Raw genomic sequence first — 16,929 nt, 5'->3', positions numbered from 1 at the left:
ATTGCAGGACAAAGGGCTTATACAGTGCAGTAATATTGTATGCTCAAGATTATGCATACATTAAACTGTACCTGAAATACACCAGAATATTAGAAATAGAGCTAGGCCACTGGCCGAATGCACAAATCAAAGATTAAGACTGATCTTTCAGCTTCATCCTATTTACTTACATTCCCTTCCCTACATTTCCAGAAATCTATTGGTCACCTTGAATATACTCAGCAAACCTCTCCATACATTTTCTTGGATAGAGTATTCTAATCATTCACAACTGTCTGGGTGAAGACATTTCTCAGCTCCATTCTGACAGGACATTCATCCCTGGTTTCACACATCCCCTCTAAGGGAAAAATATTGCCCCCCTGAATCCATCATATGCAGCCTATAAAACAAAATTTGTTTCAGTAATTCCCCTCAGTTGGTGAACTTTTGCCATACTCTAAATTTTTAACTCAAATTACTGTTTCACCGGAGGAGGCTCTTTATGCGAGATTTTCTCTCATCTAGTATTAACAAAGCAAAAGGAAGATACATCCCAAGCAAAGATTGATTTCTTTAACAAAGGGACCCTTTTGTCACTGGCACAACTGCAAGTTTCACCTGTTGGATTTCTACCATCTGAGCAACAGCATGGTATTGTGATCTGGCTCTTCGATGAAAGGAATGGGCAGTGCTGGTGGGTTCCCTATGAATCCTGCAAGAGCCTATTGAGATGATTATCCTTAGTGAAGGTATCCTCTCAACAGCTGGTTTCAAAATTCTGTAACACAAATACAATTGCACCCACTCCCATGCTGGCATGTCTGACCATGGCCTCATGTATCCTACCAAGACCACCCGTAATTTGGAGGTGCAATGCTTAACTTTCTGTCTGGGCACTCTCTAACCAGATAGGATCAACATCAACTAGCCTACTCTGTTCTCTCTCCCATTCCCTTTGTCTTTTCTCCTTCTTTCCATCTCCTTCCCTCTCCATTCAGAGCCATCCCCCTCTCCTATTTGCTCATGTGCCCTCCCTCCCTTACTCACCATTACTTCCTGCCTGTGCTCCCTCCCTTTGCACCCCACTCCACAACAATTTTGTTCAGGCACCTGTCTACATTTTCCCCATACCTTGATGAAGCCCGAAACGTCAGTTCTGTATCTTTATTTTTGCTATAAAGTGCACTGTTTGACCTGCTGAGTTTCTCCAGCATTGTATTTTTACTTTGTGCTTGAACTGTATAACCTGTTTTCTGTGATAGCACGAGACCATAATCTTCAATTTATATACTTTATTGTATACAATAAAGGAACACAGAGACAGCAAAATGTCATTTTATTTTACAATATTTATTTCCGTTTCACTAGATACAATACATAATTAAAATACAACCTTAAATTAGGCATTTTAAGAACAAGATTTCAGCTCCAATAGATCTTAAGGTCATTTGTACAGTTTATAATGTTAAGAGGTAGCCACATTACACTGGAACCTGTAAAGAGTAAAATACAACTGAAATTGTGTGTTGCAATTTTAGATTTAAGCTTCTCATCTTGTGATAACCATTGCTTTAATACTCTCTTCATTGAAAAACAAGAGCATTTTTGAAAAATTGACCTACATCAAGTATTGAAATATTTAGTATTCAAATTTGATCGAGACAAACTTTCCCCTCAGTTGTGGTTAAAAACATGCAAAGTTAAATACCTACTTCAATGTAGCAGAGTTCTTGTACCATTTTCTCATTTAAAAAACTTGTGCAATTTAAAAGTGCATTTGGTCTCAATGTAAAATCAAGAGCTGCAAAATTTAGAATACACTAGAAGTTAAAATTCTCCAAAAAAAAACTAAAAATAAGCATGAAAATAACTTCCTGGAATTTCTTATGTAATAGAAATGGGCAGGTACACTAGAGAAGTTAAAGCAAACAAAAATTGTCACAGATCTTACCTAGTTTCTAAACAAATGCCAGACCACTCAAAATGTTAACCCATTTTGCCTTTTACTGATTGAATCAAATTTTCCAAATGTTGAGATCCAAAATCTGAAACTTCAAGATTACATAGTAACATGGGTCAAGTTCTTTACCAACACGCAGCACTTCCAATAGAAAATGAAAACACAATCACCTTTTATTCCAAAGATGGTAGTGTTCAATCTTGGACTCCACTAGACAATCATGGAGCGAAACACGAAAGTCTGCAGATGCTGTGATTGCAATAAAAACACCAATCATGATGGATGTCCTGAGACCTGCTGAGTTCCTACTGTTACTACACTCAACCACCATTCCACTAGCAAGTAGACAAGTGCACATTACAACAGTTGAGTGCAAGGACAGCAGGGACCCAAGCAGCAACGTGAATAAGCAGTATGTTTGAAATTAAAGCACCAAAATTAGAAATGGGCATCTTCAAGAGTAATAGCAGCTTTTTCATTACAAATTTAACCTGCTGCTGCAAGTATTTCTCACACTAACATGTTCCAATGGAAATTATTCTAAATTTTATAATCATGGTGGTGTGAGAATAACTGCATGATAATCTGGGTGCATTTTACGACATCAATTCCAAAACTCTTGTTCAACAACATGCAAGCATCTTCAAGAGAAGGTGAACTGGAAATCAGAAACTATTAATGTGATCATTTGAAATCACCATTTGAAAAAAAATGGGGACTTTTAACCGGAGTACAACTCCATGTCAAATGAAATATCAGCTTGAGGCTCTTAGTGTTAAGGACCCATTGCCAACAAAGAAAATGGACCAAGGGTTGAGATGATAGGATCTAAACAAGAGGCCCTCAAGCTTGAGCTGAACCACATATGGAGGTTACGGTGGCACTAGAGGCAATACATAGGAGGAGACAGCAAGATTCATGGCCATTTGCCATCTCTGAAAGGACTCCTTTCCCTTGCTGTTTTAATAAAAAGATTTTAATAAAGATTTTACATGCATATTGTGTAATGATAAATTCAATCTTGAATCAGTGCTTTTCGACAAGGCTTCTCAATCATGACTATTACAAGTGACGAGCTTATAAATAGATACATTGGGTAAAATTATAACAGTTTTCTGCGCAACTTCAGGTAAAATTATTTACCATTTGGCAGTAGCAAAATCAGCATACTTACAGAACAAATCAAAATGTAAATAGAAATATTCTTCAGGTATTATGAACAATAAAAATTCTAACCTCCTCAATCAGAAGTATTCTTAAAGCCTAAACTTAAAATTCTGAGAGTTACTGAAATCCTGATTTATTTGTGAAGTAGAGAATTTTTTGCTTCTCTGGGCTTAACCACATATTCTTTGTACATCGAGTACAAAACCCCTGCCAAAAAAAAACACAACATTTGGTGAAAAACATTCATAGGCTTTCAATCCCACCAAATTTTTCTTACTCTCTTAAAATAAAAGTCACATTTTGCAAAATGAGATTGTGATAGCAGAAGATTAGAAAAACTTGAGGTAAAACCTGAACAATGGGGCTGAACTGACACAGTAAAGTTAATATAAATCCATTGTCAAAAGCATTTTACTTTTTAAAACATTTTAAGACAGCAAAATTCTGAAACAAAATATCCAAAATCCTCAGTGCCCAAAGAGAAAGGTTTCCCCAATCTATAGCAAGTTAACAATCAATGTACTGAATGACTGAAGAGTGTCACTATTGTGTCATAATTTAATAAAACCTACAAAGACAAGCCAGAAAACTATAGCTTAACAACAGTGGTGGGTGTTTTAATGAAAGGGTTCAAGAGATAGGACCCATCTGCATTTGGAAAGACAAGGACCAATTAGAAAGAGTCATAATGGTTTTGTCCATGGGAAATTGTATCTCACAAATTGGCTTTATTTTTGATAAGGTGACAAGAGCTGAGTGGTAGATGAGCAGCAAAGCTTTTGACAAGGTCCCAAGTGACACACAGGCCCAGGTGGCGAGATACAGGGTGAGATAGCAAACTGGGACGAATCTGAAGGTGGGAGTGGAGAGTTGTTTCTCAGATTAGAAAATGGGACTAGTGATGCACGTGCTAGAGTGATCAATGTTGGATCCCGGATTTTTTTTTTGTATGTTGAGGATTTGGATGAGAATGTAGGTATTGAATTGAATATGGTGACAAGTAGCAGGCTTTAATAGCATCTTCAAAATTGGTGGTGGTATTTGTTTTTTTCTATGTGGATGTTGTTTTCTTGTATTTTGTATGTTTAATATTTATTGGTTTTAGAGGGGGTGTGAAGGGAGGGGAGGGAGGGCGAGAGAAAAAATTTCACTGTGTTTATTTAATGAAGAATATTTGTACATGTTGTTGATATGGTTCATAGTGCAATAAATAGTTACAAAAAAAATTGGTGGTGGTAAACTGAAGGAGATTATCCAAGGTTACTGTAGGATCTAGGTCTAAAATGACAAAAGTTAGAAAGGGAAGTGAAGAATGCATTTTGCACATTTGCCTTCATCAGAAGAGATACTGGTTATAACTGCACAAGATGTTGGTGAGGACGCAATTAGAGTATTGTGTGCATGCTATAGGAAGTCATACTATAGGAAGGATAGAATTAACAAGAGGGAGTGCAGAGAAAAAAAATCCACAAGGATGATTTTGGAACTGGAGGGTTTGATTTCAATGAGTCTGAGTGGGTTGAGACTGCTTATGCTGGAAGGGAGGAGGCTGAGATTTATAAAATAACAAGGGCTTGTGTGTCAGTTGGGACCTTGTCAAAATAATAAGGTGGATAGTCACAGATCAGTGAGGAAAAAGACCAAGATCAGAGGAGCAAAACAGTACAAACGCAGTGATTGAAGTAAAAACTCAGCAGATCAAACAATGTGCTTTATGTAGCAAAGAAAAAGATACATAACCAACATACCTTTCATTAAGGTATGAGCAAAATGTAGACAGGCACCTGAATAAAGTGGTGGAAAGGAAGAGGCAGGTCAGGCCCACAGGCAAGAGGTAATGGGACAATGGAGAGAGGGCACAACAGAAAACAGGGGGAGGGGGAATAGCCTTGTGAAAGAATAGGGGGAGGAGAGCTAAAGGAAAAGACAGGAAAGAGAGGGAGAACAGGAAGTGGAGAAGTCAACTTAATGCCATCTGGTTGCAGAGTACCTAAACGGAATATTAGGTATTGCTCCTCCAATCTGGCCTTGACCAGAGGACAAAGTTTAAGGTGAGAAGGGAAAGGTTTAAAGGGGACAAAGGCAAGCATTTTAGAGGGTGGTGGCTATTTGGAACAAGCTGATGGAGTAAGTGATAAAGCCATGTACAATTAAAATGTTTAAATTTCACTTGGACTGGAATGTAAAGAAAAGGTTTCAAGGAATATATGCCAACTGCAGGTAACAGGGGTTAGCTCAAAAAGGCATCTTGGTCAACATGGAGGAGTTGAGTCCAAAGGTCTGTATTTATGATGTGTGTCTATGACCTGGGCTGAGCATGTCATGCTCCAGAGTAATATGCAATGCTAGGTCTTAACAGGCTTTCCTTTCTCCACTCAAATAGTTGCTCACTCTTTTTTGTCTGTCAGGCAGACAGAAAAAAAGAGTAACTGCAGAATGAAATCTCAAGGAGCAATCTGCAGCCCTTGAGCAAAGTGTTAGAAGAGGTGATCATTGCATTTGCCAGCCCAGCTCCCCAAACACACATTTATGTTCAGAGAAGAAAGAGCATGACTTCATAGTTTTGTTATAATAATTTTGCCATTTGATTAGAGTACAACCCAGAGAGCAAAGCAGAGTGGCCAGCGTGATTGTTAATGAGCAAAAATGATGAACAGATGGCTTTTAAGAGGTACATTTAAAAAGGTTAGCATAATCTTCAAAGAACATTTTTCTTTCTGGTGCACATCTAGAAATTATTTGACTTTGATTTCGTCAAGATAATTACCTAAAGTCATTGCTCCCACCACACATCCTTGAGCTGCTACACGCATATGGATTAGATGCACTGACATTTTTTTGTTCCCTCTAGCTTTCAGTTTGAAGAGTCCATAGGCTACCACTGAGGCAAAGCCAGCAATACCTAGAACAAGAGAAATGTTATTTTTCAGAAGGCTGGAAAATATTGAGAACATTGTCCAAAGCAGGCCCACCTTTTATTTAGGAACTGCTGTAAGCCAGTTTCAATAATACATCATACAGTACAGGTATTGCTAATTTAGTGGAGTCAGATTAAATTTAATTCTATTGTTAATCATCTTCTCTAAAAGAAAATTAATTCTATCAAAAGAGTAAAACACAAAAGTAACCTGTTTGACCCGCTGGGTTTCTCTAGCATGGTGTTTATGCACTCATGATGAGCTCATCAACTTTATTCACTTTGCTGCCAACAATCACCCATGAGTATATACAGAATTCGGTATTCTCAAAATTTTACCTTTGAAGGCTTCCCACTTATCAAGCACACGTGTGAAGGATTTTTACCTTTGCTATATAAAGGACACTGTATGAGCTGCTGTGTTTCTCCAGCATAGTGTGTTTTTACTATTTTAATCCACACTTGTCAGATCCTTTCTGAATCCATCAAAATTGGCCATTCTCTAGTATAGATCATCAACCCAAGGACTAAACCCACTCCTTTCCATAGTATTCTTAAAGCTAATGGTATTATGATCACTTGATCCAGTGTTTCCTTGCACACACTTGTCATCAGTTGTCTCTGTCCCGAACAGGAGATCCAGTGCTGCATTCTTTATATATTGATAAGTTTCCTGAAAATATGACAAACTCCATCCCATGTAGGCTTTTACAATACTAGTCAATGCAAGGAGAGTGGTAAACAAGGTGGATGAACTAATGGTGTGGATTGACACGTGGTGTTATGATGTGATAACAATTAGTGAGAGATGGTTGAAGGAAGGTTGTGACTAGCAGTTAAATATTCAGGGATTTCACTGCTTTAGACGTGACAGAATTGGTGGGGTATGAGGGGGAGGTGTGCCGTTGCTTGTCAGGGAAGATATTACAGCGGTGCTGAGGCAAGATAGACTGGAGGACTCATCGTGGGAGGCTCTGTGGGTTGAACTAAAAAATAAGAAAGGTGAAGCTACAAATATAGGGATATATTATAGGCCGCCAAAAGAGGTTAGGGAACTGGAAGAACAAGTGTGCAGGGAAATAGCTGAGATGTGTAGTAGAAATAGAGTTGTGATAGTTGGGGATTTCAATTTTCCTAACATTGATTGGGAAACAATCAGTGAGAGGGCAGGATGGCTTAGACTTTGTACAACGTGTTGAGGATTGCTTTTTACAGCAGTATGTACAGGTGCCTACTAGAGGGGAGGCAATGTTCGATCTATTGTTAGGGAACAGAATAGGGCAGGTGACACAAAGTGTGCATTGGTGAGAACTTTGGATCAAGTGATCACGGATCCATTAGCTTCAACAAATATGGAAAGGGATAGGTCAGGTCCAACGTTGAAGGTCTTCGAGTGGAGGAAGGCCAAATTTGAAGAAATGAGGAGGGAATGGCAGAAAATTGTATGGGCTGATCTTTTTTCTGAAAAGGATGTAGAGGAGATTTGGAGGGTATTTAAAGAAGAGATATTGAGAGTACAGGATCTTTACGTGCCAGTCAGATCGAAAGGCCAAAAGTTCAAGGGAACCGTGGTTTTCTGGAAAAATTAGGAGGTTGGTTCAGGATAAGAGGGGGACACATACTAAATTTAAGAAGCAAAAAAATGGATAAGATGTATGATTATTACATAGATTGGAGAAAAATCCTTAAGAAGGAAATTAGAAAGGCAAAAAAGGTATGAGGTGTCAATAGCTGATAAGTTAAAAGTGAATCCTAAGGGTTTTTACAGATACGTGAATAGTAAAAGGAGGGTTAAGGATAGAATAGGACCGCTGGAAAATGAGAGTGGTGAACTGTGTGAGGAACTATATCAGATGGGAGAGATATTAAACCATTTTTTCTCATCTCTGTTCACGAAGGAAAAGGACATTGGACTGTGAGATAAGTGAGGCAAATGACTTGGTTATGGAAAAGATAGGGATTAGTAAAGAGAGGGTTTTGGAACTTCTAGGGTCAGTAAAAGTGGACAAGTCTCCTGGTCCTGATGGGATTTTCCACAGGATATTAAGGGAGGTCAGGGAGCAAATAATGGAGGCACTGTCAGTGATTTTTCAACGATCACTGGAGGAGAGTTTGGTGCTGCGGGACTGGAGGGTTGCTAATGTAGTTCCATTGTTTAAAAAAGGCACGAGGTGCTGGCCAAGTAATTATAGGCCTGTAAGCTCGACTTCGGTGGTAGGGAAAGGTATAGAGGGTTTTCTTAGAGATAGTGTGTATAAATACCTGGAGAAGCAGGATTGATCAGGAGCACCCAGCATGGGTTTGTGAAGGGGAACTCATATTTGACAAACCTTGTTCAGTTTTTTGAAGAAGTGACAAGAAAGGTGGATGAAGGTAGGGCTGTTGATGTAGTCTATCTGGATTTTAGTAAAGCTTTCCACATGAAAGGTTAGTAAGGAAGGTTCAGTAACCAGAGATTAATAGAGAAATAGTAAGATGGGTTCAGAGGTGGCTGGAGGAGAGACAGCAGAGGGTCATGGTGGACAATTGTCTGTCAGGATGGAAGTCTGTGACGAGCGGTGTGACTCAAGGATCGGTGCTAGGTCCCCTGTTGTTCATAATTTATATTAATGATTTGGATGATGGAGTGGTTAACTGGGTAAATAAATACGCAGATGATATGAAAATAAGGGGAATGGTGGATAGCGAGGAAGATTTTCAGGAATTACAGAGGGATTTGGTTTGTCTGGAAAATTGGGCTGAAAGATGGCAGATGGAATTTAATGTAGAGAAGTGTGAGGTGCTTCATTTCAGAAAAGATAATCAGAATAGGACACGTGCAGTGAAGGGGAGGACATTGGGGAATGGACAAGAACAAGGAGATCTTGGAGTTATGGTGCAGGGTTCCTTGAAGGTGGATTCCCATGTTGACAAGGTGGTGAAGAAGGCATTTGGTTTGTTAGCCTTCATAAATCATAGCATTGTAGTAGCTACTATGGTAGAGCTACTAAAATACAAACATACACCAGAGTAGTCAACTCAAGACTGGCTTATTGAAGCTTTACAAGCAGCTTTTATTCCCTGCCTGTCCCAGGCTCCACGGGACAAGGTGGGATCTTGTTAAGGGACAGTTTAAATTGAGACTTGTTAATGTCGTGCACCTTTCGGCAGGGGATCAATGTGCCGTCCCTCGGCACTGCTAGCATGCCAGCCCTTGGGTAAATCCATGTACTGATGGTGGTGGTTCGCATTACCGCGCTGAGCGTCTGCTCGGCCCGCTACACAGGCACTACAGCATGGAGTATAGGAGCTGGGAAGTGATTCTGCGACTGTTTAAGTCATTGGTGAGGCCAGGTTTGGAGTATTGTGTTCAGTTCTGGTCTCCAAATTATAGGAAGGATATAGATAAGGTGGAGAGGGTGCATAGAAAATTTACCAGGATGTTGCCTGGTTTAAAATACCTAGAGTATAGAGAAAAATTGAAGAGGTTAGGACTTTATTCATTGGAACGTAGACAGTTGAGAGGGGATTTGATAGAGGTGTTTAAAATTATGAAGGGAATATATAGACTAGATGCAAGAAGACTCTTACCCCTGAGAGCAGGGGAGATTGAAACAAGAGGACACAAGTTGAGGGTAAGGGGGCAAAATTTTAGGAGAAGCATGAGAGGTTGCTTCTTCACTCAGAGTGGTGGCTGAATGGAATAATCTTCCGGGGGAAATAGTTGAGGCAGAGCCAATTCTTTCATTTAAGAGACATGGATAGGAGGGGGTTGGAGGATTATGGGCAGAGAATAGGCGGGGGGATCTAGTGGAATTGTTTGAGTGAACTGGCATGGACTTGAAGGGCCGAGATGGCCTGTTTCCATGCCATAAACGGTTATATGGTCATACTATCGCAACCTTGCATTTCTTGCAATTGTCTGCTATCTCTTTACGCATTTGCTATTGCAATTCCCTGACTACTGGGTGGTCTATAATATAATCCCATGAATGTGGCCATTGCTTTTACAGTCCTCAGATCCATCCATACAGCCTCAGTAGACGAACAGTAGTCTGTTCTGTATGAGCACTGCCATGATATTTTTCTTGACTGGCAATGCTGCTTCTTTCCCCTCTATCACATCTAAAATAACAGTGAGCTGCCAACCTTGCCCCATCTGCAATTCATTCAATATACAACCTGCAGATTTTCTGCACACATTCAAACCATTAACGTGTTAAGTTTTAATAACTTGGAACATAAAAGTTTGTATAAAAACAGTGTACAGTAAAATCCTTGGTACCTGGCACCTATGAGGATTGGTAGATGTCAGATAAGTGTATTTTCCGGTTGCTTGAGACAGTCTTTCAATGCCTAACCAATACACCTGTATTAACAGTAAACCATTTAAATGACAAAAATACTCTTCTTAAGAGTGCAGAGATTTACTAGATTCCCTGGACCGTAGAAGAATGAGGGGAGATTTGATAGAGGTATTTAAAATTACAAGGATGAAAGAATTGAGGTACATGGATGGGAGAGGTATGGAGGGCTATAGACTGGGTACAGGTCAGTGGGATTAGTAAAAAAATGATTTGGTACAGAAGAGAAGGGCCAAATGGGACTGTTTCTGTGCTGTAATATTCTATGATTCAACTTGCACTGAACAAATTTCATGAATATATAAACCTTAAAGCATTTTACTTTATTTTCAGTCACATTTTTTGAAAATGTTAACTCTCACTGCATTTGCAGGTTCCTCCTCAGAGCTGCCCAAAAAAAAGAACAGTAATTAACTCCATCCAAAGTTTACAGATAAAGCTTCTAACTGGGGCAACTCTTACTAAGCAGAGTTAAAGATACACTTGGAGAGTGACGCCAACTTTATTCAAACAGCTGCCATGAGCAAGTCTGGCTGAATATTTGCTCCCACTTTACAAGTTTGTATTATTTATGAAAACATTTACTTTTACAATTTTAAACTTGCTTTTTTTTTGCTTATTATTTCATTCTATTTATTTTCATCGTTTCTCTGTTGGTTGCTTGAGGCTGCCATTGGTTTGAGTTCCAAATACCAGGGTTTTCACTGTAATTTGAGAATTTATGGCAAGGATATCCAGAAACCAACTTACCAATGGGAACAAATGGAGACTCTTTGGATTTCCGAATGAGTTTAGAGGTTTGGTCATCTTCTTGGCCAAGTGCAGGAAATAAATTCACATTACTTGAAGACATAATGGCTGCAAATATAAAAAGACTATTAATATCAGTTAAGTGTTCCCTGGGAATCACTGCAAGCTAGCCATGAACATGTAACAGCTGGCCTCAAATCAGCAAATGGGTCAGATTTATAGGAATATAGTGGAAAATATTACATTTTCAATCATACCAGTATAAAGATATCGCTGGAGATATTTCAGTGTCAGAGGCTGAACTACCTTCAGCTATTTGTAAAAACACAACTGGAGGAACTCAGCAGGTCAAAATGTACTTTATGTAGCAAAGATAGATACATGACCAACATTGTGGGCTTGAGCCTTTCATCAAGGTATGACAAAATGTAGACAGGCACCTGAACAAAATTGGTTGGGATGGGTGGGTGGGGTAGGAGCACAGTCCCAAAGGCAGGAGGCAATAGATAAGGGAGGGAGAGCACACCAGCACCTTCACTCTGTCCACATCAGTGACAGGGATCTACCAGTGGCTAACCATTTCAATTCCATGCTCCTCTCCCATGTTCATGTCTGTCCATGGCCTCATGTACTGTCCACCAAGACCACCCGTAAATTGAAAGAGCAACACTTGACTTCCCATCTGGGCACTCTCCAACTAGTTGGCATTAACTTCGACTTCTCTGGTTTCTGCTGGCCCACTCTCCCTTCTTTCCTCCTGCTTTCGACCCCTTCCCTCTTCATTCATAAAACAATCCCTCTTCCCCCTGCTTGCTGATGTGCCCTTCCTCCTTTATACACTATTACGTCCTGCCTGTGGGACTGTGCTCCTCCTCTCCCACTCCTCACCATTTTGTTCAGGTGCCTGTCTACATTTTTTCATGCCTTGATGAAGGGAACAAGCCTGAAATGTTGGTCATGTATCCTTATCTTTCCTATATAAAGTACACTGTTTGACCTGCTGAGTTTCTCCACAGTGTTTGCAGAGTTTCATGTTTAACTCCTACCTCCATCTATTTCAGTGTGTTCTCTTTCATCTTGAGAGAAGTGGGGATGATCACCGATGATTCCATAATGTTTAATACTCAGCTCATCAACATTCATACAGTGGTGACAAGCAACATTTATACCATATGCCCAGCAACAATAATCCTAGCATGCAAACTGAAACAACCTACATTTCCTATTCAATCAGATTTCCGGTGGGATGAGTCCAACCATGGACCAAAAACTCAATCGACAAGACGCATGCTGTGGCTACAAGAGGTTGACTATTTTGCAATGGGAGGTTCACCTCTTGACGCCAGAGCCTTTCCATCACATAAAAGGCACAAGTCTGAAAAACGGCAGAAAATTCTCCACGATAGGATGATTGTGGATCCAACATGAACAGCTCAATAACATCCTGGATAAAGCAGTTTACTTCAATAGCAACTACCACCTACATATTCACTCAACCCATCCACACACAATGCCTGCAGGTGTACCATTTACAAATGCATGGCATTATTCAACTAGGCTACTAAAATAATACCTCCCAAAGACCTCAAACTCCAAGGGCAAGAGCAGCAGGCGCTCAGAAACAGACTATCCTAGTTGCACACCAAAATGTCTGAATTACATCAGAAAATAGAACACTACAGCACAGGAATAACTCATTATGTCTCTGCCAACTGTCAATATAACATCCCTCAAATGGACTATAGCACTCTATTCTCTTGTTATGGGGAAGGAGGGATGACTGTGATTGGAGAGGGAAGTATAGACAGCTGGAGTAAAGACAACAAAGGGAAAAGGAAGGGATGAGGAACAGAAAGTAGACTAGCAGAAACCAGAGATGTTAATGCTATCCAGTTGGAGAGTGCCCAGACAGAAAATCAAGAATTGTTCCTCCAATTTACTAGTGGTCTTGGTGGGGTCATACAAGCCCATGGACAGACATGTGAGAAAGGGAATGGGGAGTAGAATTGAGTGGTTGGCCACTGGGAAATCCCAGTCACTGATGTGGACAGAGTGAAGGTGTTCAGACTACTGTTAAGCTCTCCCTCCTTACCCACCTATTAATTCCTGCATTTGGGACCGTCTCAAATGTTGCTGTATCTGCTTCCATCACCCTTGTTGTTCCAGGCAATGACCACTCCTAAATGGGCAGCACAGTTAGTGCAAAGCTGTTACAATGTCAGGAACCTGGGTTCAGATCCCACTGTCAAGAGTTAGCACATTTTATCCTGTGTCTGCATGGGTTTCCTCAGAGTGCTCCTATTTCCTCCCACCCTTCAAAGTGTACAGAGATTGTAGGTCAATTAGTTGTGGGCCAGAAGGGCCTGCTACTGTGATGTGTGTCCAAATTTAAACCTAAACTTTCCCTAAACTTAAAGCTATACTTTTCAGCATTTGATATTTCCATGTTGGGAAAAAGGTACCAAACATCTACACTTCAAAATTTTCTGTACTATTACATCTCCCCTCAGCACCTAATGCCAAAGGGAAAACAACCTATTTATCTAACTTCTTTAAACTAACATTTTTAATTCAGGCAACAGCCTGATAAATCTCTTCTGTACCAAAGACCCCACATTTTCCGGTAATCTTTGGCTTGGCTTCGCGGACGAAGATTTATGGAGGGGGTAAAAAGTCCACGTCAGCTGCAGGCTCGTTTGTGGCTTACAAGTCCGATGCGGGACAGGCAGACACGATTGCAGCGGTTGCAGGGGAAAATTGGTTGGTTGGGGTTGGGTGTTGGGTTTTTCCTCCTTTGTCTTTTGTCAGTGAGGTGGGCTCTGCGGTCTTCTTCAAAGGAGGTTGATGCCCGCCAAACTGTGAGGCGCCAAGATGCACGGTTTGAGGCGTTATCAGCCCACTGGCGGTGGTCAATGTGGCAGGCACCAAGAGATTTCTTTAGGCAGTCCTTGTACCTTTTCTTTGGTGCACCTCTGTCACGGTGGCCAGTGGAGAGCTCGCCATATAACACGATCTTGGGAAGGCGATGGTCCTCCATTCTGGAGACGTGACCCATCCAGCGCAGCTGGATCTTCAGCAGCGTGGACTCGATGCTGTCGACCTCTGCCATCTCGAGTACTTCGACGTTAGGGATGTAAGCGCTCCAATGGATGTTGAGGATGGAGCGGAGACAACGCTGGTGGAAGCGTTCTAGGAGCCGTAGGTGGTGCCGGTAGAGGACCCATGATTCGGAGCCGAACAGGAGTGTGGGTATGACAATGGCTCTGTATACGCTTATCTTTGTGAGGTTTTTCAGTTGGTTGTTTTTCCAGACTCTTTTGTGTAGTCTTCCAAAGGCGCTATTTGCCTTGGCGAGTCTGTTGTCTATCTCATTGTCGATCCTTGCATCTGATGAAATGGTGCAGCTGAGATAGGTAAACTGGTTGACCGTTTTGAGTTTTGTGTGCCCGATGGAGATGTGGGGGGGCTGGTAGTCATGGTGGGGAGCTGGCTGATGGAGGACCTCAGTTTTCTTCAGGCTGACTTCCAGGCCAAACATTTTGGCAGTTTCCGCAAAGCAGGACGTCAAGCGCTGAAGAGCTGGCTCTGAATGGGCAACTAAAGCGGCATCGTCTGCAAAGAGTAGTTCACGGACAAGTTTCTCTTGTGTCTTGGTGTGAGCTTGCAGGTGCCTCAGATTGAAGAGACTGCCATCCGTGCGGTACCGGATGTAAACAGCGTCTTCATTGTTGGGGTCTTTCATGGCTTGGTTCAGCATCATGCTGAAGAAGATTGAAAAGAGGGTTGGTGCGAGAACACAGCCTTGCTTCACGCCATTGTTAATGGAGAAGGGTTCAGAGAGCTCATTGCTGTATCTGACCTGACCTTGTTGGTTTTCGTGCAGTTGGATAATCATGTTGAGGAACTTTGGGGGACATCCGATGCGCTCTAGTATTTGCCAAAGCCCTTTCCTGCTCACGGTGTCGAAGGCTTTGGTGAGGTCAACAAAGGTGATGTAGAGTCCTTTGTTTTGTTCTCTGCACTTTTCTTGGAGCTGTCTGAGGGCAAAGACCATGTCAGTAGTTCCTCTGTTTGCGCGAAAGCCGCACTGTGATTCTGGGAGAATATTCTCGGCGACACTAGGTATTATTCTCTTTAGTAGAATCCTAGCGAAGATTTTGCCTGCAATGGAGAGCAACGTGATTCCCCTGTAGTTTAAGCAGTCTGATTTCTCGCCTTTGTTTTTGTACAGGGTGATGATGGTGGCATCACGAAGATCCTGAGGCAGTTTACCTTGGTCCCAACAAAGCTTGAAAAACTCATGCAGTTTGGCATGCAGAGTTTTGCCGCCAGCCTTCCAGACTTCTGGGGGGATTCCATCCATACCTGCTGCTTTGCCACTTTTCAGTTGTTCGATTGCCTTATATGTCTCATCCAGGGTGGGAACCTCATCCAGCTCTAGCCTTAGGGGCTGTTGAGGGAGCTGGAGCAGAGCGGAATCTTGGACTGAGCGGTTGGCACTGAAAAGAGATTGGAAGTGTCCTGACCATCGGTTGAGGATGGAGATCTTGTCGCTGAGGAGGACTTTGCCGTCTGAGCTGCGCAGCAGGCTTTGGACTTGGGGTGAGGGGCCGTACACAGCCTTTAGAGCCTCGTAGAAACCCCTGAAGTCGCCAATGTCCGCGCTGACCAGAAATGCACATAATTCTCTAAATGTAGCCTGACCAAAGTTTTGTACAACTGCTCCATGGCTTCCCAGCTTTTATACTCAATGCCCTAACTAATGAAGGCAAGTATGCTGCAAGGCCTTCCTTACCCTTTATCTACTTGTTTTGCCACTTTCAAGGATCTATGCGCACGTTTGCCAAAATTCCTATACGTTAATGCTCTTAAGGGTCCTCCCATTTAACACTTTCCTCCTCCAATTGACCTAAAAAAGCAATATTTTGCACCTGTCTGGATTAAATACAGTTTGCCATTATTCAGCCAATATTTAAAAGTGCTCATTATTACCTTCAAGGTCAATTAGGGATGCGCATTGACCAGATTAAAAGTCCCGAATCCAACTGAACCCTACATCCGAAACATGATTGGCTAATGAATGAAAGGCGGCACAGTTGGTGTAGTGCTTAACACCTTTACAGCACTAGCGATAGGGACTTGGGTTCAAATCCCACACTGTCTGTCAGGAGTTGCGTGGGTTTTCCCCATGGCTCCATTTTCCTCCCACTGTTCAAAATGTACCAGGGTGTAGGTTAATGGGTTTAAATTTGGTGGCTTCGACTCATGGGCCGAAATGGCCTTTTTAACATGCTCTATGTCTTTTGCGCAAACAGAGGAACTACTGACATGGTCTTTGCCCTCAGACAGCTCCAAGAAAATTGCAGAGAACAAAACAAAGGACTCTACATCACCTTTGTTGACCTCACCAAAGCCTTCGACACCGTGAGTAGGTAAGGGCTTTCCAAGAGCGCCTCAGATGCCCCCCAAAGTTCCTCAACATGGTTATCCAACTGCACGAAAACCAACAAGGTCGGGTCAGATACAGCAATGAGCTCTCTGAACCCTTCTCCATTAACAATGGCGTGAAGCAAGGCTGCGTTCTCGCACCAACCCTCTTTTCAATCTTCTTCAGCATGATGCTGAACCAAGCCATGAAAGACCCCAACAATGAAGACGCTGTTTACATCCGGTACCGCACGGATGGCAGTCTCTTCAATCTGAGGCGCCTGCAAGCTCACACCAAGACACAAGAGAAACTTGTCCGTGCACTACTCTTTGCAGACGATGCCGCTTTAGTTGCCCATTCAGAGCCAGCTCTTCAGCGCTTG

At 41.7% G+C, this 16,929-nt stretch overlaps 1 protein-coding gene across 3 annotated transcripts in view; it reads right to left on the bottom strand.

Moving 5' to 3' along the window:
• Positions 1 to 1,313: 1,313 nt before the first annotated feature.
• The window catches only part of higd1a (HIG1 hypoxia inducible domain family, member 1A), an 82,648-nt gene continuing 67,032 nt past the window's right edge, over positions 1,314 to 16,929 (bottom strand). For all 3 annotated transcript variants that reach the window (XM_069914908.1, XM_069914909.1, XM_069914907.1), the window contains exons 2-4: positions 11,120 to 11,227; positions 5,877 to 6,011; positions 1,314 to 3,316 (exon numbers count right to left, since the gene is read on the bottom strand). In XM_069914908.1, coding sequence (XP_069771009.1) covers positions 3,243 to 3,316; positions 5,877 to 6,011; positions 11,120 to 11,222 — 312 coding nt within the window. In that variant the 5' untranslated portion in view covers positions 11,223 to 11,227 and the 3' untranslated portion in view covers positions 1,314 to 3,242. The remainder of the gene's footprint in view (positions 3,317 to 5,876; positions 6,012 to 11,119; positions 11,228 to 16,929) is intronic.

This window comes from Narcine bancroftii, chromosome 1 (genome assembly GCF_036971445.1).
Source record: "Narcine bancroftii isolate sNarBan1 chromosome 1, sNarBan1.hap1, whole genome shotgun sequence".
NCBI classification, from domain to species: Eukaryota; Metazoa; Chordata; class Chondrichthyes; order Torpediniformes; family Narcinidae; genus Narcine; species Narcine bancroftii.
This window is presented reverse-complemented; position numbering and strand designations above follow the sequence as displayed.